This window comes from Gracilinanus agilis, chromosome 3, assembly GCF_016433145.1.
Source record: "Gracilinanus agilis isolate LMUSP501 chromosome 3, AgileGrace, whole genome shotgun sequence".
Classification (NCBI taxonomy): domain Eukaryota; kingdom Metazoa; phylum Chordata; class Mammalia; order Didelphimorphia; family Didelphidae; genus Gracilinanus; species Gracilinanus agilis.
The window spans coordinates 11,929,180-11,954,070 of record NC_058132.1 but is presented as its reverse complement, the minus strand read 5'-3'; the positions used below and the strand labels follow the sequence as shown (position 1 = coordinate 11,954,070).

General features: G+C 38.0%; 1 protein-coding gene across 1 annotated transcript in view; it reads left to right on the top strand.

The window, feature by feature from the left end:
* The window catches only part of LOC123240742 (vomeronasal type-2 receptor 26-like), a 58,300-nt gene continuing 33,409 nt past the window's right edge, over nucleotides 1–24,891 (top strand). The window contains exons 1-5 of the mRNA XM_044668454.1: nucleotides 1–218; nucleotides 900–1,191; nucleotides 2,830–3,216; nucleotides 7,564–7,980; nucleotides 11,725–11,952. Of these exons, the coding sequence (XP_044524389.1) occupies nucleotides 1–218; nucleotides 900–1,191; nucleotides 2,830–3,216; nucleotides 7,564–7,980; nucleotides 11,725–11,952 (1,542 nt within the window). The remainder of the gene's footprint in view (nucleotides 219–899; nucleotides 1,192–2,829; nucleotides 3,217–7,563; nucleotides 7,981–11,724; nucleotides 11,953–24,891) is intronic.

Below are 24,891 nucleotides of genomic sequence, written 5' to 3'. Positions count from 1 at the left end.
ATGCAGGTCCCAACTTTCCCTTTGCCAGCTCTCTTTTTGTTCCTGCACTTACCTTCTTTTTTAGCCAGGAAAGAAAATTTCCCCTGCTTTGAGCAAATCCACCCATGGGTGCCCAGAGAGGGAGACCTGGTTATTGGTGGGTTTTTCCCCTTGTACTTACTGGCAGTGAAAAGTTTCACAGGAGCTGAGCATCCACACAAGGCCTGCAATCCACACCAGTAAGTGGCCACATGCCCAGGCTTTCATTTTAGGCAATAGATGAACAAATCTGAGTATTCAATCCCAGCTCTGGGGTCTTTTCCCATCTTCTTGTTCATGACACTCCTGGTATCTTTCTCATCTCTCATTTAAACTCTTTAGGCAAATACATTCTTTCTCTTATTTAGGATTGAGGTGGGGCCACCTTATTGTCATTCAAATCTTCCCTCTAAACACTCAAGTCCAAGAAGCAGGAAGACCCTGTACTTTATCCCATCATCAGAGACTAGGTCCTTCTGTCTTCCCTGCTCTGTCTGCCATGCTGTCAGTGCTAAAGAAGATAAAGGAAGGTCCTTAGACACTGAGGACCCAAGCAGGAGGTTAGTCAGCACTAGAAGCAGCAGTATAACTTTCTTGAGTGTTAGAGAAAGTAAGCTTAGGGTACAAAAGCAGCCCTGGGCAACTGTTATGTGTGATTCAGAGTAATAGTGATGATGATGATAATTCTAGCTTTGAACAGTATTTTAAAGTTTGCAATGTGCTTTACATCCCCTCAACCTTACTGAGCCTCAGTCTCCTCATATGAAAATGGGAAAAATAGTAGCACCCATCTTTAGGGGACTGTGACCATTCAATGATATTATATATGTACATATATATTTGGAACCCAAGGGGGGCATGTAAATGTCCATTTANTGCAGGTGGCTGCACAAAAATTACCAGCAGGTTCTGGCCCTCATGTTTGCTGTGGAGGAGATCAACAGAGACCCCACGCTGCTCCCAAATACCACCCTGGGTTTTCACATTTATAACACCTACCACAGTGATGCCAGGACCTTGGAGAGCTCCTTGAGATGGCTCTCAGGACAGGGCCAGACCATCCCAAATTATAGCTGTGAGAGGCAAGACAGGTCCATGGCTGTCATTGGAGGAGCCACCTCTGCTCTTTCTGTCCAGATGGGGACCCTTTTGGAGCTCTACAGATTCCCACAGGTAGGGAACCCTGGACTTACCATCTCCTGCCCCTTTCTTTGAAGTGAAGTGACTTGTCCATGGTCACACAGGATGGAATGGAGAAACAAAACAAATAACAATTAAGTGTCTACTATGTACTACTCACTATGCTAAGTACTTTACCAAACTGATGTCACTTGATCCTTACATTCACATTGGGAGGCAGATGCTATTATAAATCCTTATCTTATGTTTGGGGAAATTGATATAGACATAAGTGTCTTCCTCAGGGTTGTATAGGTGGTAACTCACTGAGGCTAGATTTAAACTCAAGTCTTCCTGATTTCAGGTCCAATACTTTATTTACTGTGCCATGTAGATGTCAAACAGTGTTGAAGCTGGATTTGAACTGAGGAACTTTCTGACTCCAACTCCAGTGCACTATCTGAGACAGGGCAGCCAGAATGGAAGTCATACCTCAATAGAGCTGAGTTGTCATTGGCATGAAAGGCAGTGTCCCATCCCCTCTTCTATCTCAGATCTTAGTATCATTCATGCTCAGGAATTAATATAAAATTTTTCTCACTCAGTGGCCAACTTTTTGATAGTATCTATTCTAATTTTGTTGGGCTTCTTGATGAGCTTCTCTTTCCATTTCAACTTTGCTGGCTTGTCTTTGACATTCTCAGAATTGCCCCTCACATTACATCATGAGACATAGGGGAAAGACTCTAGTCCTTTTGTAGAACAGATTATAGTCATTTACTCGTGTGTTTGTTCTAGAAGCCTGAAGTGAGAAGTACCTAGGTGTCCTTTGGGAACCTGATCTGCCAAGTGTGAATGGGGATTGAGAGAATAGGTCTAGTTTCTGGGCAAATACTGACAGTATCATTTTGGCCTAATCATTTAATCTCTTAATACTCTAGGCCAGTGATGGACAAACTATGGCCTTTGAGCCAGATGCGGGCCCCCTGAAATATTCTATCCTGCTAGGTGACATTATTCCTAATCTGACGAATACAATGAGTAAGATAGTATACGATGAAATTTAGAAAGAGTTGCCTTAGAAACAGATGACAGATGAGCATTTCCTTTACTTTGGTCTCCTCTTTAAAAACTTTGCCCATCACTGCTCTAGGTCATTATAAACCTAGGTGTTGATTTCGTAGAAGATATTGATCTGCATTGGAATAAGCAACTTCTTTACCCCAATGATTGAATAAGCATGGTCCCTATTGCAATAAATTATTTAGAAATGAGTCATCAATTTTGCATATAAGTGAAATCATTTCAAGTATTATTTAAATAATAACTAGCAGTTATATAGTATTTTAAGTTATGCAAGACAATTTAAAACATTGTCTTATATTATGTGTACAACAACCCTGGGAACTTTATTTGGGGCCACACCTAAGGATGCGAGAAGAAATACCCAGCTTTTTTGGAGAGAGGTCATGGAGGATTCAGGGATAGAGAGTAGCATTAGAGTACTCTGTCTTCTTGTCATTTTCTTTCAAATAACCTAATCTTCAGGTGACCCAAATTGGACACATGGCAGTCAAATCTATTTTTCCCCTAATGAAGCTAGGAAAATTGAATAATATATTGAAATTTGTTGGTATGCACCAGCACTACTTCCATATAGACCAAAGAGACCCATATTTCTTTCCCTTCCAGTTAAGCTATGGCCCATTTGATCCTGCCCTGAGTGACAAAGGCCAGTTTCCTTCTTTCTACCAGATGGCCCCTCAGGATTCCTCCCTGCATCTGGGTATTGTCCAGATTCTACTGCATTTTGGCTGGACCTGGGTGGGTCTCATTGTCCCAGATGACATGAGAGGTGAGAATTTCTTATTGGACATGCAAGAAGAGATGAGAAGGAATAAAGCCTGTGTTGCCTTCATTGAGAAGATCCCTGTGAGTGAGAGACGCCATGAAGAATCCCAGGTGGCTTTCATGCCCAGGATCATGGCATCATCAGCCAAAGTGATCATCATCCATGGTGACACAGACTCCCTGATGATCCTGAGATATTCTCAGCCGCCTACATTTTCACTTTGGAAGGTCTGGATTATTATTTTTTCCTTTTATAAATTTTAAGGTTTTTAATTAATTAAGTAATTTAGGTCATTTTTTCATGGTTATAGGATTCATGTTCTATTCCTCCTCTCCTCCCACCCCCTCCCATAGCCAGCGCACGATTCCACTGGGTTTTACATGTGTCATTGATCAAGACCTCTTTCCATATTTTTGATATTTCCGCTAGGTTGTGCATTTTGAGTCAATATCCCTAATTATATCCCCATCCTCCTATGTGATCAAGCAGTTGTTTTTCTTCTGTGTTTCTACTCCTACAGTTCTTCCTCTGAATGTAAATAGCATTCTTTCTTATAGGTCCCTCATAGTTGTCCTGGATCATTGCATTGTTGCTAGAAGAGAAGTCCATTACATTTGATTTTACCACAGTGTATCTGTCTCTGTGTATAATGTTCTCCTGCTTCTGCTCCTTTCACTTTTGTTATGGTGGTACTGGGATCTGTTATGATAGTGGGTTAATATAAACCGTCTTGCTGCTAAGGAATATAATTAAGCCAATATTTGAGGACCAGTGGTCTATAAATCCACCTGAAGTTGAAATAGCTGCCCTGATAGTGAAGCTGGAATCAGTTGTTGCTTCTGCTAGTTTCCAGCTGGCAGCAGAACCTTAAGGTCTTATCAGCCTTAGCAACCAGGAATAGAGTGAACCAGGAAGGCCTGCCTCATGTGGACACAAATCACTTCTTGAGATCTAATCCTAGTAAGCCAAGCCCTAGGTTGAATTAAACTGCCATTATAATGACTTTCTGAGACAAGATGGACACCACTTTGAGCAACAAGATTGTCAGTTGACGACCTTGGAATGTACCCAGGTGCCGTGAGCCAGGGCCAAAAGTCAGTTGGAGCCAACTCTTAAATACCCATGATGCACAGCACAAGACGGCTCATTCTGGAGCAAACTTGGGAGATGGGAGGTTCAAGAGAGGGAGGGGAGGCTCTATATCTGCAATTCAACTGTCTTGCCTGAGAGACCTAGAGAGCTATTATATCTACCATCAATAGAGTTGAGAGAGAGCAGTGCTACCATCATTCAAGAAGATCATCTACAGCCTTCCCTATTCTTTGGCTTGGCTTCAGCCAAGTCAAGCCAGAGATAGTGAGAGGGTGAAGAATCTCCAGCCTCTGCCTGATCCAACAGACTCTATAGCTTTGATCATCTACTTAGATAATTAGCAATAGCATTCCCAGATCCTCCATCCTTTCCCTTGTTCCTAACCCTATTAAGCTGGAATTAAACATAATTGTTTGTTATCAAGTCAAAGATTGAAGTAATTTTCATGAGTGGTGAATATATCTAAAGCCATTGGTTTAGGGGAAGATAGTCACACAGTCAGACTCATAGTGTTATCCAATCAGTGCACCAATAGCCCATATCATCATTCAGACCAACCCCAGGTTTGAGGAACTAGAGAAGTTGACAATACACACAACTTCTCAGTGGTTCCCTGCCTGGGCAGCTGTGGAAAGGAGACAACTGGTAGGCTCAGTCCAGCAGAGCCTGTCAGATGAGGAGAGGCATAGCAATTCTATTAATAACACTCACTCAGAGGTCTGTGATTGTGTCTTCTCTCATCGCCATTCTTCTTTTAACTCTGCTCAGCCAATTAAGATTGATGACAATGTTCTGAATTGGGAATATTTTCTCAAAGGTAGGCTATAAACTGATGACACTGTTATGATGATTGTAACAAGTATTTAATTAATAACTAAGGGAAGGTAAAGGAAATGGGAGAGTAGGAAAGGTACCCCTGTAGATCTAAGCTAAGGATAGCTAAGTATCCAGGTTATGGATAAAATGGCCTAGGTGCTGGTATTTGAAGACCTTGAGGGTCTCTACAAATCCAGATTAGTGTCAGGATATACAGGGATTATAGGTAGATAAATCTTTGAATCTAACAGAAAATATTATCAGAGGATGGTCAATAAATTGAATTGTCAATGGATAAACCTTCCTGCCTATTGAAACTAACCTCCACCCTGAGCCTTCTCACTTCCCTCCCATCCCCCTGGAAAGGCTGAGAAGAAGTGAACCCTGAGGGGGTTTGTGCTCCTCAATGTATACTCCTTTCTCAACTGCCAAATTGGCACATGCCCGGGGATTGCTTGCCAGGTTCTGTATTCTAAAGGAGCAAACTGCTCTTTTGAACCTGCAAAAATGGATGACCATTTTCTATACATTACACTCTGCATTAATTCCTGGAGGTCATTTCAGTTCACATTCCTCCAGTTCATTATTCCTTTTAGCACAATAGTATTCCACCACCAAGAGATACCACAATTTGTTCAGCCATTCCCCAATTGAAGGGCATAACCTCATTTTTCAGGTTTTTGCCACCACAAAGAGTGGCTATAAATATTTTTGTACAAGTCTTTTTCCTAATGATGTCTTTGGGGTAAAAACCCAGTAGTGGCATGACTGCATCAAAGGGCAGGCAGTCTTTTAGGGCTCTTTGGGCACAGTTCCAAATTGCCATCCAGAATGGCTGGATCAATTCACAACTGCACCAGCAATGCATTAATGTCCCAATTTTGCCACATCCTCTCCAACATTCATTACTCTTCCCTTCTTTCATTTTAGCCAATCTGAGAGGTGTGAGGTGATACCTTAGAGTTGTTTTGATTTGCATTTCTCTAATTACTAGAGATTTAGAGCACTTTTTCATGTGCTTATTGATAGTTTTGATTTCTTTATTTGAAAATTGCCTATTTATATCCCTTGCCCATTTATCAATTGGGGAATGGTATGATTTTTTGTGCAATTGATTTAGCTCCTTATAAATTTGAGTAATTAGACCTTTGTCAGAGGTTTTTGTTATAAAGATCCCCCCCAATTTGTTACTTCCCTTCTAATTTTGGTTGCATTGGTTTTGTTTGTACAAAACCTTTTTAATTTAATGTAATCAAAATTATTCATTGTACATTTTTTAATTTTTTCGAGCTCTTGCTTTGTCTTAAAATCTTTCCTTTCCCAAACATCTGACAAATATACTATTCTGTGTTCTCCTAATTTGCTTATGGTTTCCTTCTTTATATTCAAGTCATCCACCCATTCTAAATTTATCTTAGTGTAGGGTGTGAGATGCTGATCTAAACCTAATCAGTTCCATATTGTTTTCCAATTGTCCCAGAAGTTTTTTCAAATAATGGATTTTTGTCCCCAAAGCTGGGCTCTTTGGGTTTATCATAGACTGTCTTACTGAGGTCACTTATCCCAAGTCTATTCCATTGATTCTCCCTTCTGCCTCTTAGCCAGTACCATATTGTTTTGATGACCACTGCTTTATAGTACAGTTTAAGATCTTGTACTGCTAACCCACCTTCCTTCACAGTTTTTCATTATTTCCCTTAATATTCTTGATCTTTTGTTCTTCCAAATGAACTTTGTTATAGTTTTTTTCTAATTCAGTAAAAAGTTTTTTGGTAGTTTGATAGGTATGGCACTAAATAAATAGATTAATTTGGGTAGAATGGTCATTTTTATTGTGTTAGCTTGTCCTAACTTTGAGCAATTAATGTTTTTCCAATTGTTTAGATTTAGTTTTAATTGTGTGGAAAGTGTTTCATAGTTGTGTTCGTATCATTCCTGTCTACATCTTGGCAGATAGATTCCTCAGTATTTTATATTTTCTAGGGTGATTTTAAATGGCAATTCTCTTTCTAACTCTTGCTGTTATGATGTGTTGGAAATATATAGAAATGCTGATGATTTATGTGCATTTATTTTGTATCCTGCAACTTTGCTCAAGTTATTGATTATTTCCACTAGCTTTTTACTTGATTCTCTGGGATTCTTTAAGTAGACCATCATATCCTCTGCAAAGAGTGATTGCTTGGTCTCCTCATTGCCCATTTTAATATCTTCAATTTCTTTTTCTTCTCTAATTGCTACTGTTAGTGTTTCTAATACAATGTTAAATAATAGAGGTGATACTGGGCATCCTTGTTTCACTCCTGATCTTATTGGGTAGGCTTCTAATTTATCCCCATTGCAGATAATGCTTGCTGATGGTTTTACATATATACTATTTATTATTTTTAGGAAAGGCCCTTCTATTCCTATACTTTCTAGTGTTTTCAATAGGAATGGGTGTTGTATTTTGTCATAGGCTTTTTCTGCATCTATTGAGATAATCATGTGATTTGTGTTGGTTTCCTTTTTGATATGGTCAACTATGTGAATGGTTTTCCTAATATTGAACCATCCCTGCATTCCTGTTATAAATCCCACCTGATCATAATGAATAACCCTCTTCATCACTTGCTGGAGTCTTTTTGTTATTATTCTATTTAAGATTTGTGCATCTGTGTTTATAGGTCTGGATTATTACATCACACTGGGATGTTACTATGAGACCACACAACAAAGATGGTGATACTTTTCTTGGGGCTCTAATATTTTCACATCAGACAAGTGAGATTCCTGGTTTCAAAGAATTTCTCAAGACAGTCACTCCTGTCAAATACCCAAGGGACATTTTCCTTAAGAGTTTCTGGGTCTCAGCATTTGAGTGTCCAGATGAGCCAGCTAAACTGGAGCAAGAGGACTGTCCCCTGAATGCTTCCTTAGAGATGCTGCCTTTGCATTACTTTGACATGACCATGTTGAGCCTCAGTTACTTTGTCTACAGTGCTATATATGCTGTGGCCTGGGCTCTTCATGAAATGCTGCAGATGAGACCAGAAGTGGAATCTGTGAGAGATGAAAGGTGCCTGTCACCTCAACACTGGCAGGTAATCAATCCTCCTCTTGAAGTGAATGCCCATTTGCATCCTTAGGCTCACAGGCTCATTCCTTGGTTTGCTTAGTTTTCTTATTTTGGTTTCCCTCTGAAGTCTTAAGAGTTTGTTCAGGAATAGTTTTATGAATACATCACCATACTGAGGTCTTAGCATTGTTCTGATTCCTTTCTTCCAGAAGAGCTGACTTTTCTCCTCAGAGGTATAGGAATATTTTCTGAAATCTAGTTCCTAGGAGGGTATGCTGAATAATATAGAATGCATGTCAAAGTGGTTGTTAAAAACAGTGACCAAACTGTTAGATGTAGGAAAATGATGACACCTAAATGTCTTCCCTTTAAAACATTAATTACAGTTTCTTAGACTAATTCTCCTTTTTCTCATTCAATGTATTTTAGGATGGAGCCTTATACAGAATTCTTTCTCAGTAACAGCCCATTGATGTACATGAAACATAGGCTACCATGAAATTACTCATCTTTGTAAGAAGTAACAGCCGCCTCACCATTAATCACATGACGAATTAGGGTTCTTATTTGTTATAGGAAAAGTTAAGATGTGTAAGCAGAGCTGTCCATTTGCAAACTTACACATCTTAACTTTTCCTGTAACATATTTTATATAATGAGCTTTTTACCTGGATTCTAGCGATATGCACTGCTCCTCTCCCCCAATGAGCCCAAAGATAGATTTCAGAGGAACTGCATACTTGGGCAGAAAAAATTATATCCTTGGGTAGAAAAAATTATATCCTTATTTCCACTAACTTTTCATTGAAACTTAGAATTTCTATTACAAATTAAAAACAAAGGAACCAAAATTTCTGAGAAGTGATCCAGAGGTTTCACCAATCTACATAGAGGACTATGATACAAAAAAGTTTTAAAAATCATATTTTAGAAGAACCTCATTCACTTCCTCAGACCTAATCTGAGGACTCATTGAAGTTTGGTGTGATTCCCACTTAAAAATACTTCACTGTCATTGCCTTAAAAAAATTAGTGAAACTTAAAAAAAACATGAACTTCCTATTCTAATAACTTATTAGAACTATTTACTAGAGAAGTCTAATAGGATAATATTACCTTGTTAGAAAAAAATCATAGTTAGTCCAAATAAAGGGACACATTTGACCACGTGTCTGCTTTACTCCCCTCAGTCCAACTGTTGTGAGGAAGATTATGTAGGATTAGTTACATATAGTTTCTATGGACCTAGCAGGAAGGACTGGAGGATTCCAAGATGGAATGAAGGAGCAGGAAGTAGGGCTTGTGCTCTGAGAGAGACTCCATTAGTGGTTGGCACAAACTGTTGCTAGCCCTGGGAGATCTCAGAATTAAGGACACCCTGCATCCTGATTCCCTGGGATCCCGAGTGGTGGTGGCTTCTAGCAAGTGGACAAGACCTGCAGAACTGCAACCAAGTGGAGGAGGGGTTTGGGATCTGGTGGACAGCATCTCAAGCACACTCTCTCTACTTGGGTACCTTGGACCACCTTGGCTTTTGGCATCCTGTGATCATCTGTGGATCACCATGAGAACCCTCAAAGCCAACCTCAGGCCCTTTAGCTGTTCTAGTCAAACCTGGCTGGAACCAGGTTTGAAGCAGCCTTCCCAGAGACTCTAGAACTGCTCCGTGAGCCCTTCCTAGCCTAGGTCAATTAGAGTTAGAGTAGACAGGTCCTCCCCTTGCCCTTGTGATTTGCCCTTTAGAGTTTTAAGTATAGAATCCCCTATCCCACCTTTATTAGTAAATCATAATTAAAACTGTTAAAAACCTTTACTTTGCCTGTTGGTTCCAATGACTCTGGCCTAGGGTGACAGTTGGGGATAACTGCCATTCTTGATTCTTGGTCTCCCTATCCTGGCTGGTTCTGTCTCTTCTTCAACCCAGTGTGTGTACCCACAAACCATTAGGACACATTTACATCCCTGGTGTCCCCCACTCTTTTTACAGTTTGTCACTCCCAGATGGCCGGATGAGAAAGACAGACAGGAAGTGTACTCTTGGGCTGTTAGAAACACACAGGAAGCTGAGGGGATCCAGACATTCCGAGAGGGAGTTTAGCCATTGGGTGTGAGCTGAAAGTTCTCAACCAGTGGTGAACTGCTCAGTGCTTCTCAGCCCCCACCCCAGGTCATTCATAAAATTTCTGTGGGTAGGCAAAATACTATTAGACCTAGAGTAGCCCCAGAGAACGGGATTTGTATAAATTTTTTTTGTGTTTTGTTCTCTGTTGTTTGTACTTGATTGTAATTGTATTTGTGATTGTTTGATTAATTGTTATTAGTCAGTAATTGTGACTAATAATAAGACTGATTTTGTATACGGTTGGTCACTTTGGGCAATGATGGGAATAACGTTATTTGAAGATTGGATTGATCATGTCCTCTTGACACTGTGGCAATTGGTTTTGGCTCTCCCTTACCTGTGGTTCAAAATCATACCCAGGTATTTTAGGGGGATGATGGATGTTGAAATAGCACAACCTATTTTAACCATTAATATCCTGGATTTGTTATCTCATATGCCAATCCTGATCCTTACTGGTTATTTAGTGTATAAGTTAAGGTGGATGTTCTTCCATATTATGTATTGTTTTAAGATCATAGTGACCTGGTGTTTGAGGTATTCTGAAACTAAGCAGATGTTAAGATTATTGCAGATAAAACTAAATAATTTGGAATTGTACATACAGAATGGTAATGTTTCTGGTCAACCTCTTGGTCACAACACAACACCACTCTAATAAGAGAAGTGTGGTAGTTTTGACTATCACAAATGGAACTCAGGAGCTCTAGGCTCTATTCTAGAAAAAATCCTCCTTGAATCACTATATGAACACATTTTTCATGTATATCAACCCTGAATAAGTATTTATAGCTTGAATTATTGCTTCTTAGTGCCTCTTCGACATCATAAGTTGAATGAACTCAGAAGCCCACATTTCACAGTACTGAGAGACAGGACTGCTAGGCATTATTTGATGTAGGAATCAGAATGGGAGAATAGAGATTATCAAGGACTTATAATAAGAAAAGTTCAACCAGGTTCCCCTTTGGCCATCCTGAACCCCATCAATATTGACAAATGCATGGATGATTGATTCTTGCTGGGATGTATTTTTATTTAATTTAATCCCACTTAAAAATAATAGTAGTGGTAGCTAATATTTTTATAGTTCTTTAAGGTTTGCAAAATACTTTACATAGATTATCTCACAAAACTCCTTAGTGAGCATTTAATGTATTCAGGGCTCTATGAGAGGAGTGGTAGCAACTCCATTCTTTACCAATCTTATAAGAATCCTAATGAAGATCAGAAATTTTAAACTCTGTAACTAACACAATGTTCAGACTTCCATATCTACACTGTTTCATTGTCTAGAGCAGTGATGAGCAAACTTTTTAAAGAGGGGGTCAAAGGAAAGGAAATGCTCATCTGCTAGTCTGTTTCTAAGGCAACTCTTTCGAAGTTTCATTGTATTATGTCCTACTCATTGTATTCATCAGATTAGGAATAATGTTGCAGGGTTTGATAGAACATTTCAAGGGGCCACATCTGCCCTACTGGCCACAGTTTGCCCATCACTGGTCTAGAAGATGTGCTAAGAAAATATTTGTTGAATTAATGAACAAATAAACAGATGAGACTATGTTTCTTTCCTGGCCCATTGATCTTGTTGCTGTTTCCAAAGTCTATTAATGGGAGACATGACTAAATTCTCTTCCCATTTAGCTTCACTTATCCCTGAGGAACATTGACTTTAACAACACTGCTGGGGACCATGTGGTTTTGGATGAGGAAAAGAATCCTGTGGCTACATATGATATCATGAACTTTGCAATGAAGTCTAATTATGATGAAGTTCTGGTGAAAGTGGGACATTTTGTTCCTCTGGCCCCACTTGGTCATGATTTCACAATTTGTGAGAAGAACATATATAGTAACTGGCTTGATTTGAAGGTTAGTATAAGAACTAAATGCCATTTTATGTCTCCAAAAACCTTAACCCTATTTAGATCATTATTTATTCATTTACTCCACTCTACTCCACCCCCAGCTTCTTATCTCTTTGCCTACACAGTAAATTCTGGGAAGACATATAATAATATTGGTAATGTTGAGGGTTAAATTTTTAGCAGGAGTTTGAGAAAGGTGAGGAGAGAAATTTGGTAAAACACAAAACAGATAGGAAATAGGAAGGAGGAAGGTGAGATTATTCCTTTTATATGTTATATCTATACCTAAAATCCTAATCCTAACCAAAATTTCTAAAAAACCCTGTTCTAACTGCCTTCAAGGGCAGGTTCTTCTGCCTGAGCCAGGCTCAGGCCTAACTTCTCTACATTGTATATCTAAAATTATATTTCACTATCTACCTAAGTTAATCAATAAACCTTCATCACCAACAACCTCCTTAAATCTGGTTTCTAATTCCAACTGCCAGTAGAAAAATGGCCAATCACAGAAACACAGACAGAGCTCCTGCTCTCTAGGTAATCCAGAGAAAAAGAGTACCTAAACTCTTTTTTTAAAACCCTTACCTTCTATCTTGGAGTCAATATTGTGTATTGGATTCAATACTGTGTATTGGCTTCAAGGCAGAAGAGTGGTAAGGGCTAGGCAATGGGGGTTAAGTGACTTGGCCAGGGTCACACAGGTGGGAAGTGGCTGAGGTCAGATTTGAACCTCGGACCTCCTGTCTCTGGGCCTGGCTCTCAATCCACTGAGCTACCCAGCTGCCTCCACCTCCTAAACTTTTTTTTTTTGACAGTCAGAATGCAGCTTGGAAGAGTGAGTCCCAGTGTTTATACTTTATTTACAATATCAGTGTATCGTTTACAATCTTTCATTAAAAAGACCTTAGAAATATTCTTCCTCTCTTTTTTAAAACATTAATATTTGTTTTTTAGAAAAGTTAACATGGTTACATAATTCATGCTCTTACTTTCCCCTTCACCCCCCAAGCTCCCCCACCCATGGCTGATGCGTATTTTCACTGATTTTAACATGTGTCATTGATCAAGACCTATTTCCAAATTGTTGATGTGGTAGTTTCGAGTCTACATCCCCAATCATGTTGCCTCAACCCATGTGTTCAAGCAGTTGTTTTTCTTCTGTTTCCACTCCTGTTGTTGTTCCTCTGAATGTGGGTAGAGTTCTTTTCCATAAGTCCCTCAGAATTGTCCTGGGTCATTGCATTGCTGCTAGTACAGAAGTCCATTACATTCTATTTTACCACAGTGTACTGGTCAATGTGTACAATGTTCTTCTGGCTCTGCTCCTTTCAATCTGCATCAATTCCTGGAGGTCTTTCCAGTTCACATGGAATTCCTCCAGTTTATTATTCCTTTGAGCACAATAGTATTCCATCACCAGCATATACCACAACTTGTTCAGCCATTCTTTTGTGAGGAAGATTAGATTAGCTAATGATTAGGAATTGAGTTGTACATAGCAGGAAGGAGCTGGAGCTGGGAATTCCAGATTGGAATGAAGGAGCAGGAAGAAGTGACTTGTGCTCTGAGAAGGGACTCCATTGGAGTTAACACAAACTGTGGTGAGCCCTGGGAGACCTCAGAGTAAAGGACCCTGCATCCTGATTTCCCCTGGGATCTTGTGTGGTGTGGCATCTAGCAAAGAGGACAAGATCTACAGTGCCAAAGGAAGAAGGAGAAGTTTGAGATCTGGTGGACAGTGTTTCAAGCAATCCCTCCCTACTTGGTTCCTGAGACAACCTTGACTCCTGACATCCAGAGATCATCAGTGGATTGCAGTGAGAATCCCAAAGCCATAAAGCCCCAGCTGTACTCAAGCCTGGCAGGTTCCAGGTCTGAGGCAGTCACCCAGAGACTTCATTTACAGCTCCTTGTGCCCTGTTAGTTTAGATCACTTAGATAAGAGTAGAATAAGTCCTCCCATTGCCCTGTGGTTTTATCCTTTAGATTTTAAGTATAGAAATCCCTTTGCCACCTTTTAGTCAAATATAATTAAATCTGTTAAGTCCCTTTTACCTTGTCAGCCTGTTTCTAGGCTCTGGCCTAGGGGAAGCTGAGTGACAGTTAAGATCAACTGCCATTCCTGTGGGAATCCAGAAACTCAGGTCTTTCCATCCTGGTCCAGTCTCTCATAAATCCCAGTGTGTGTGTTCCCACAAACCACTTAGTTTATTTATAATATCCCTGGTGACCCCATTACCTTACATATATTTTCCACAATTCCCCAATTGAAGGACATACCCTCATTTTCCAGTTTTTTGCCACCACAAAAAGCACGGCTATGAATATTTTCATATAAGTCTGTTTATCTATGATCTTTTTGAGGTACAAACCCAACAATGGCATGTCTGGATCAAAGGGCAGGCATTCTTTTATAGCCCTTTGAGCATAGTTCCAAATTGCCATTCACAATGGTTGGATCAGTTCACAACTCAACCAGCAATGCATTAATGTCCCAGTTTTGCCACATCCCCTCCAGCATTCATTACTCTCCCCTTCTTTCATTTTAGCCAATCTGAGAGGTGTGAGGTGATACCTTAGAATTATTTTGATTTGCATTTCTCTGATTATTAGAGATTTAGAACACTTTCTCATGTGCTTATTGATAGGTTTGATTTCTTTATCTGAAAATTGCCTATTCATGTCTCTTGCCCATTTATCAATTGGGGAATGGCTTGATTTTTTATACAATTGATTTAACTCCTTGTCTATTTGAGTAATTATAACCCTGTCACAGTTTTTTTTATAAAGATTTTTTTGTCAAAGGCTTTTTCAGCATCTATTGAGATAATCATGTGATTTTTGTTTGTTAGATTGTTGATATGGTCAATTAAGTGAATGGTTTTCCTAATGTTGAACCATCCTTGCATTCCTGGTATAAATCCCACCTGATCATGATAGATGATCCTCTTGATCACTTGCTGGAGTCTCTTTGCTAATATTCTATTTAAAATTTTGGCATCTATGTTCATTAGGGAGATTGACCTGTAGTTTTCTTTCTCTGTTTTCCATCTACCTGGCTTTGGAATCAGTACCACATTTGTGTCATAAAAGGAATTTGGTAGGACTCCTTCTTTGCTTATCATATCAAATAATTTGTATAGTATTGGAATTAGTTGCCCTTTGAATGTCTGATAGAATTCACTTGTGAATCCATCAGGCCCTGGCAATTTTTTCTTAGGGAGTTCTTTGATGGCTTGTTCAATTTTTATTTCTGATATGGGATTATTTAGGTATTCTATTTCTTCTGCTGTTTATCTAGGCAATTTGTATTGTAAATATTCAACCACAGCTCCTAGATTGCTATATTTATTGGCATATAATTGGGCAAAATATTTTTTAATGATTGCCTTAATTTCCCCTTCATTAGAGGTGAGGTCTCCCTTTTCATCTTTGATACTATCAATTTGGTTTTCTTCTTTCCTTTTTTTATTAGATTGACTAGTACTTTGTCTATTTTATCTGTTTTCTCAAAATACCAGCTTCTAGTCTTACTTATTAATTCAATAGTTCTTTTACTTTTGATTTTATTAATTTCTCCTTTGATTTTTAGTATTTCTAATTTAGTTTTCATCTGGGGGTTTTTAATTTGTTTGCTTTCTAATTTTTTGAGTTGCATGCCCAATTCATTAATCTCTACCCTCCCTAATTTGTTAATATATGCACTCAAGGATATAAATTTCCCCCTGAGTGCTGCCTTGGCTGTATCCCACAGAGTTTGGTAGGATGTCTCTTCATTGTCATTCTCTTCAATGTAATTGTTGATTGTTTCTATGATTCCTTCTTTGACAAATTGGTTTTGGAGAATCATATTATTTAATTTCCAATTAGTTTTTGATTTGCCTATCCAGGTGCCCTTACAAATTATTGTTTTTATTGCATTATGATCTGAGAAGGTTACATTTATTATATCTGCTCTTTTGCATTTGTTTGCAATGTTTCTATGCCCTATTACATGGTCAATCTTTGTGAATGTACCATGTGCAGCTGAAAAGAAGGTGTACTCCTTTTTGTTCCTATTTATTTTTCTCCACATATCTATTAAATCTAATTTTTCTAGGACTTCATTCATCTCTCTTACCTCTTTCTTATTTATTTTTTTGGTTTGATTTATCTAGATCTGAAAGAGAAATATTTAGATTTCCCACTAGTATGGTTTTACAATCTATTTCCTTCTTGAGATCTGCCAGTTTCTCCTTTACAAATCTGGTTGCTATGCCATTTGGTGCATACATGTTGAGCAGTGTTATTTCCTAATTGTCTATACTACCTTTAATCAGGATGTAATGACCTTCCCTGTCTTTTTAAATCATATCTATTTTTACTTTGGTTTTGTCAGAAATCATAATTGCCACTCCTGTCCTCTTTTTCTCATTTGAGGCCCAAAGGATTTTGCTCAAGCCCTTTACCTTAAACCTGTGTATGTCCATCCTGTCCATACGCCTCATATTTCTTGTTTCTTGTAGACTACATATGGTAGGATTTTGGTTTCTAATCCACTCTGCTATTTGCTTCCTTTTTATGGGCTAGTTCATCCCATTCACATTCAGAGTTATAATTATCAGTTGTGTATTCGCTGACATTTTGGTATCCTCTCCTAGTTCTACCCCTTCTTCTTATACTATTTTCTTTTAAACCAGTGATTTGCTTTCTGCCAGTAACCCTTGTCCCCTCCCTTGATTTACTTCCCTTTCTACCCCCTCCCTTATTATTCCCTGCTTTTTATTTATAAGGCCTAATGAATTCCCTCCCCCTTCTTCTCCCCTCCCTTTTTTGACCTTCGCACTCCCTTGCTCCCCTTGGTTTATCCCTTCTGACTTTCTCAGTAGGGTTAGATAGAGTTTTATATCCCAATGGATATAACTATTCTTCCCTCTCAGGGTTAATTACACTGAGAGTAAGGTGTAAATATTACCTTTTAATGCTCTCTTCCTCTCCTTCTTATAATAGTATTCATCCCTTCTCCTTCCCATGCCCTCTTTGTGTGTAATAGAATATCCTATTTTTCTTATTCCTTTAAGATTCTCTTAGTGTCCTCTACTATTCATCCCCCTTTTTTCCTTCCCACCCATATTATCTTAGACCATTTGGTATTCCAACCTCTCCCTATGAATAATTCTTCTAATTATTATAATAGTGAATGCTATAATGGTGAACAGAGTTCACTACAGAGAATAATACATAACATTTCCCCGCATAGGAGTACCAATAATTATATCTTATTGAAGCCCTTAAAGAGGCAAATTTAAAAAAAATATGAGTTTTCTTACTTTCCCTTCTGTTTCTTATTTACCTTTTCATGTTTCTCTTGATTTTTGTGGTTGGATATCGAACTTTCCATTTAGTCCTGGTCTTTTCTGTGCCAATGCTTGGAAATTTTCTATCTTATTGAATGCCCAAACTTTCCCCTGGAAGAATATAGTCAGTTTTGATGGGTAGGTGATCCTTGGTTGTAAACCCAGTTCTCTTGCCTTTCTGAATGTCATATTCCAAGCCTTGTGGTCTTTTAGTGTGGAGGCTGCCAGATCCTGTGTGATCCTGATTGGTGCTCCTTGATATCTGAATTGTCTCTTTCTGGCTTCTTGAAAAATTTTTTTCTTTTACTTGGAAGCTCTTGAATTTGGCTATTATATTCCTGAGGGTTATCTTTTCTGGGTCTAGTGTAGAGGGTGATACTTTCAATGTCTATATTGCCCTCTTGTTGTAGAATTTCAGGGCAATTTTGCTGAATAATTTTTTTTAGTATGGAATCCAAATTTCTATTAATTTCTGTTTTTTCAGGAAGACCAATGATTCTCAGATTGTCTCTTCTAGACCAGTTTTCTTGGTCTGTCACTTTCTTATTGAGATATTTCATGTTTCCTTCTATTTTATCAATCTTTTGACTTTGTTTTATTTGTTTTTGCTGTCTTGAGAGATCATTAGCTTCTAATTGCTCAATTCTAGTCTTTAGGGACTGGTTTTGGGCTATAATCTTTTGGTTTTCCTTTTCAATCTGGTCATTTCTGGTCTTCAATTTACTTGCCTCACTTTTTCCATTTGCGAAATTCTGCCTTTTAAACTGTTATTTTCTTGCCAGATTTTGGTTTCCAATTTGCTTACCATTTCGTTTGATTTTGGGGCCTCTTTCTCCAATTGGGAGTTTCTGTCTCCTAACCTGTTGATTTCCTTTTGAGCTATTTCCCACTTCTCTCGCCAAATCTCTTACATCTTTCTCATCATCTCAGATTTGAACTCTTTAATAGCTTGTGACCAGTTTTCATTATCTTAGGAACGTTTGGATATGATTACTTGTTTGTTCTCCTCTGCTGTTTGCTCTGTTGTCTGGATTTTATCTGTGTAAAAGTTGTCTAGTGTTACAGATTTCTTCTTGGTGATCTTTCTCTTTTGGGTTCTTGTCCCTGGCTTGCCATTGTTAGCCCTGCACCCTCTCGGGTTTATCCTCACACTCAGGGTCTTTCTGCACTCTTTAGGCTTCTGAGGTCTCAGGTCTAGTTGTTTTCAGGGTCAAGCCTCCTGGTGGTCCCCTTGCTTGTTCCTCTGCCTAAGGCTCCTTTAACAGTCTTAGATAGCTGCTTCCACCGTCGTGCACCCCTCTGCACTGAGTCCCCACTTAAGGTCCTCGCCTGTTCTCAGCATCCGTGTCTGTGCTTGCATCTGCGCCTGCACCCGTGCCTGCACTCAGGGTCTGTGTTCAAAGTCCATGCATTCTTTAGCCTCTTGGGGTCTTAAGTCTTGCTGCTCTCAGGAGCAGGCCCTGGTGACCCCAGGTAGCTACCAAGGACTTAATATGTGCCCCAAACTTGCTCTAACTCTTGTGTGCTGGCTTTGGCCCTGTAGGTGGTGTATGTGGGGAGGTGATTGCTCAGTGCATATTTTAGTGAAAGCTGTTTCACCCCTTTATAGCATGGAAATGCCCCGATTCCACGTACCTTCAATGCTGCGCCCTGTTGTGGGGTCCCTTCATTCCTCTGGATTTGTTTTTATGTCTTCTTGAGGAGTCCTATATGCTTTGGTTAGGAGAGGTTAAGCAGCTGCTTTTTACTCTGCTGTCATCTTAACCAGGAAGTCTTCTCCACCTGCTAAACTCTTAATGGTGCTCCTTATATCCTTTCTTCATCTCCTAGGTAAGAGAATCTCCAGCACTTTCCTGCTCTTACTCAGAAACATTTCTGTTCCTGCCTCTTTTCTGTCTCTTAAAGAAACAGAGGGAGAGAGTAAGAAAATTCCTTTAACAATAATAATATCAATTAGTACTTTATTTGGCATTATGGTGATATACTTAGAAACTGGAAAAGAAACTTTTGTTAAAGGCATAATTAGATAAAAATGCCAAAAGTATGAAATGAATGATTTTCCAATAGGGTTGGGAATGCGCCCCACTGAACTGATTTCATCTGACTGGCAATAAGTTTTTTTTTCATGTTTTAAATATACAGAATAGTGTATATTATCATTGCATTTCTAAAATTTTTCTTGTACTGTGAATTTTGGTAAACTATTATATCAGGAATGATGTTAACTTGAAAAATGATACTCAGACAGTATTACAATTAAATTATTAAATACATAACTTCTCTTTTAATCAGGATACTGTTAGATTATGGATTGAGATGTTAAGGAATGTGGTAAAAATGTTTGTAAACTGTTAGATACTTAACTGTTTATATTTTTCTTTAAAATGAATAACAGTATTTTTTTTGGAAAAACTATCAAGCACCTATTATGTTGCCCTCATGTTTAAAATTGTTAGGACTTTGTATTTGGGCAGGGTCCTAGGATCTTGTCAGCCTTATATTCAATATGTCTTAAAATGCTAAAATAATGAAGTTTGAGAAAAAGGTCCATTCCTAATCTAAATTGGGGAGACATAGAAGTTTGCTTATGATAAACTGTGAGTTTTATTTGAGAATATTTGACTATCATGTATGAAAATTGTGAAACTGTACTTTTTAATTAATAGTTCATATTGAAGTTATGTTCTTGAGTCAACTTAATAATAAGAGATACCATTTTCAAAGATTTCATTTTGCCTAGTAATTAATAGGAGATAGAGATTGGAGTGCTTACAATTGTGAGAATTAAAATTAATATCCAAAATACTCCAAGTATTATATTTCTAAAGTGTATTAATACTAACTTGAAGTTTTATATATGTATATATATATAATGATTGACTTCCAAATGTTTCTAATTGGAGATACAAACTTCAAGTGTATTTTATTAGTAAGTTAAAAAATTTAGAGAAAAATGTATATATAAAACAGAATTAATAATTATAAAGAACTTTTTTATTTAACATAAACTTTTTTCCAAATTACATGTAATAACAATTTTTAACACTTATTTTCTAAAATTTACAGTTCAAAATTCTCTCCTCCCATTCCTTTACTTCTCCCTGAGATATGTTATAAGAATTATAGGATTTTAGCTTAGCAGAGGCAGATTGATTGGCAGGCAGATTCAAGAACATTGGAGAGACTGTCAGTTGGATTTTCCTTGATGTCTGCATGGTGGGAGATAGAGACTCACTGAAATCCTTGGAACTGTGTTCCCTTGTTGTGGATTATATTTGCCATCTCCATTCAAGTGTCTCAATTAAGGAGGAAGGTTCAGAAGAGGTTTTATTTGGCTTAGTGGTGAACACTAAGATCATCTTCTCTCCCTCTCCTAATTGGATTACTGGCTGAACATCAAGACTCTTGAGAACAGCTTGGAAGACCATCTCTCTTGGACCTATATGTGAGATTCACATCCACACAGCTAAACCTGTTAACCAGCAGTCAGCTGTTAGTTAACTGCTAGTGTAGTTCTCTCCCCTCCTGTACTTTTGGGTGGAGACTCTAAGATCTATAGTTTAGTTTACCCATTCCCCTTCCATTCCTATTCTAATGTTTATTAAATATCTTACCTATAATACTCTCTCCTTGTTAATTCCTTACCCAGATATTCTCATTGATATTCGAGAACCCACTATATATCTTAGCTGACTCCCTGGTATTAACTATCTTAACTGTCATCCAAACCCATCCAATCTACCCACTGTGTTTATTTATTGATTCAATCCACAGGAAGATCATCCAGTTGCTTCAGTTAACACGCTATTCCCTATTTACCTATTTCAATTTATTTACCTATTTCATTTGGCACCCCAGACAGTTATTCGTATTTGAACTAAGGTGTATAGATCTGAGGGAGAGTAGTCTGTGTTTTCTGTGTTTCAGTGCGACAGTTACCAGCCATTAGCTCAGAATTCTATCCTACTCAAGAGTTCCACCACAGCTTGAGTAGCAGGCTTGCAGTTGTCCACATACTGAACCAGGGCATTTAATTCAAGAGCACATGGTGTGCATGGGACACATGGTATTAGGGTATTTAAAAATTTAAAGGTATCAATTTAAAAATCCAAAAATATGTGGTCATAGAAAATTTTTATTTTTTGTGTGATTTTTCTGTTATAAGTGTAAACTAATATTATCCAAAGTGGCTGTAAATAACACTATTTTCACAGCCGAATACACAAGTTTGGCAGCATAGAATATAATCAAGGGGGATATTGGGAATACCATTTTGTATGTGTTCTGTGAATGTATAATGCTAATACCGAATGGATTATTTTATGTCATACCAAAGTACTGTTAAATATATTTAGATTTTTACTATATAAAGCCAGTAATTGGCATAACAGTACAAACAATTATAGCCCATATACTGGTATTAGGATTTTGTTATTTTGTTTTATATGAATTGAGTTGATTGTTTTATTGTGTGAGAAGTGTGTTTAAACTGATTTTAAGATGGATAACAAGAGACTCTGAATTAAAACAGATGCCAAGGGTTATACAAGCAAAAATAGATACCATGGAGCTGTGCATTAATATGAGATGGGTACCAAATAGTCTTGTGTCTTTAATGGTTCTGGATACATAGAAAATGATGGGAATATAGATGAAATAAATAACAAAAAATCTAAACAAATGAAATTAGGGAAAGAAACAGCATAAATTAATTCAAATAAAACACCAATCAATCCGTTCCCAGTAAGAGGCGTCCCATATGTTTTATCAGATGTAGTCGTGCACCTAAAATCACACAAACAATTCTCCACAGCCGAAAGAGAGGCAATAAAAAAGAGAACTCCATGGTTTTTTGACAAACCAGTAGAAGTGATCAAAGGGCTAAAAAGGGCTGTAAAAATGTATGGCCTGGATTATGCCAATTTCTATTTATTATTAGAACTTCTTGCAAAAAGGAAATGAATAGAATTTATTGAGGAGACTAGGACTAGCCCAGATCTTACACTGTGGTCTGAAGATTATGAGGAGGTGAATATGAACTCAGTTGTGAATTATAGAATGTTGAAGCAAGTGAGAGAATCAGTAATTGAGATTATGGAGAGACCCTCTCTTAGACCAAATGCTTGGGGTAAATTCGAGAAAGTAAAGCAGGATCCAGAAGAAACACCAGCTGGATTCCTGAATAGAATTATGGATGCTACTGAGACACACCTTGGGTTATATATAATGGCAGAAGAAACAATAGCTCACGTGAGGAGGATTTTTGTCAATAATTCCATAGCAGCTATAAGGAAGTTTTTCAAAGAGTATTTCCCAGACTAGGAGATAGTGACATTAGAATAGGTAAGACGTAAAGCTACCTATGTCCATGCAGCAGATAAAGAGAAAGTTGCAGATGACAAATATTCAATAATAGAGAGCTTAAGGGAACAACTTAGAGAGGCCAATAACTGAGCTAAGGACAGTGAGATCAAGATGGTTAAGGCTATAGCACCTCTAAGATCAGTACAGCCCAGAGAGTAGCATTACACTCCCAAATATAGAAGAAGAGGTCCACAAAAGTGTTTTCTTTGTAACAGGATAGGTCACTTTGTGAGGGACTGCTAATTTAGGGGTCAATTTAATAGACAAATTAACAGTAATTATAATAACGGGTATAATAATAATGGATATAGAGGAAACTGGAATAACCAGAATAATGGAAATAATGGTTATGGACAAAACAATAATAATGTGTGTCAAAATGCTTGCTGTCAGGGAGCACAAGCCCCAAATCTTAGCACAATGCAAGACTGGGTAAGATTGGGTGATAGGTCGATTTACAGTCATATGGTTTCTAGACAAAAAGGTGACCAGAACAAAGGGGCACGTTCATTATGAAGATGTACCCATCAAAATGTTCAAAAGTTTTAGAAAAATCAGAGGAAAATGGATTAATAATTAATGAAATTGAGTGCATTAAGGTATTTGTGGATAATGTGGATTATGTGATTGGAATTAATGATAATTAAATTAGTGTTAATGATTGTGAAGAAAAGGAAAATTGTTATGTAAATATAGTTGGAAATTCTAATAACTGTGTAATAATGGAGAATAATGGATAATGTAAATTGGATAAAGATACGGTGATTGTAAATGAGGACAATGATACCAAACTAGAGGTGAAAAAGACTAATCAGAGTAGTATAAAATCAGAGGCAGGTGTTAATGATGTGAAATCCTGGGAATATCATGCAATTCAAGCAGATGTTAATTTGGATAGACAGGAAATGACTGATCTTTTTCTGATATTACTGTGTTAGCTCCTGTGTTTGAAACATTCCAACCACTAAATAGTACAGAACCACATGTGTCTGTAACTATTAGGGACCAGATTTATGACCTTCTTGTTGATACTGGAATCAGTAAATCAGTTTTGCAAAATTTTCCTGAGAATTGGAGAGCTATTGGTACAATGGAAGTAATAGGTGCTACAGGTAAACCAGAGAGAGTAGCAAAATTACAATTAAAAAAACCATTATTCTAGGTCCTTTATCTGTGGAGCATGCATTTCTGTGTATGCCAGAATGCCCAATGAGCTTTTAAGGAAGAGATTAACTGTGTAAATTAAGGGTGATGATCCAATGTACTGAATCTGGTGACATCTCTTTACATCTACTAGAGGAATCTTTGAAAGCATTTCCATTTCTTTTTTTAAACCATTTATTAATATTCATTTTTAACATGGTTACATGATTCATGCTCCTACTTTCCCCTTCACCCCCCCGCACTCCCACCCATGGCCGATGAACATTTCCACTGGTTTTAACATGTGTCATTGATCAAGACCTATTTCCAAATTGTTGTTAGTTGCATTGGTGTGGTAGTTTCAAGTCCACATCCCCAATCATGGACACCTCAATCCATGCTTTCAAGCAGTTGTTTTTCTTATATGTTTCCTCTCCTGCAGTCCTTCCTCTGAATGTGGGTAGCATTCTTTACCATAAATCCCTCAGAACTGTCCTGTGTCATTGCATTGCTGCTGGTACAGAAGTCCATTACATTTGATTTTACCATAGTATATCAGTCTCTGTGTACAATGTTCTTCTGGCTCTGCTCCTTTCACTCTGCAAGAGTTCCTGGAGGTCTTTCCAGTTCACATGGAATTCCTCCAGTTTATTATTCCTTTTAGCACAATAGTATTCCATCACTAGCATATACCACAATTTGTTCAGCCATTCCCCAGTTGAAGGACATACCCTCCTTTTCCAGTTTTTTGCCACCACAAAAAGCACAGCTATAAATATTTTCATACAAGTCTCTTTATCTATGATCTCTTTGGGGTACAAACCCAACAATGCTATAGCTGGATGAAAGGGCAGGCAGTCTTTTAGAGCTCTTTGGGAATAGTTCCAAATTGCCATTCAGAATGGTTGGATCAGTTCACAACTTCACCAGCAATGCATTAATGTCCCAATTTTGCCACATCCCCTCCAGCATTCATTACTCTCCCCTTCTTTCATTTTAACCAATCTGCTAGGTGTGAGGTGATACCTCAGAGTTGTTTTGATTTGCATTTCTCTGATTATTAGAGATTTAGAACACTTTCTTATGTGCTTATTGATACT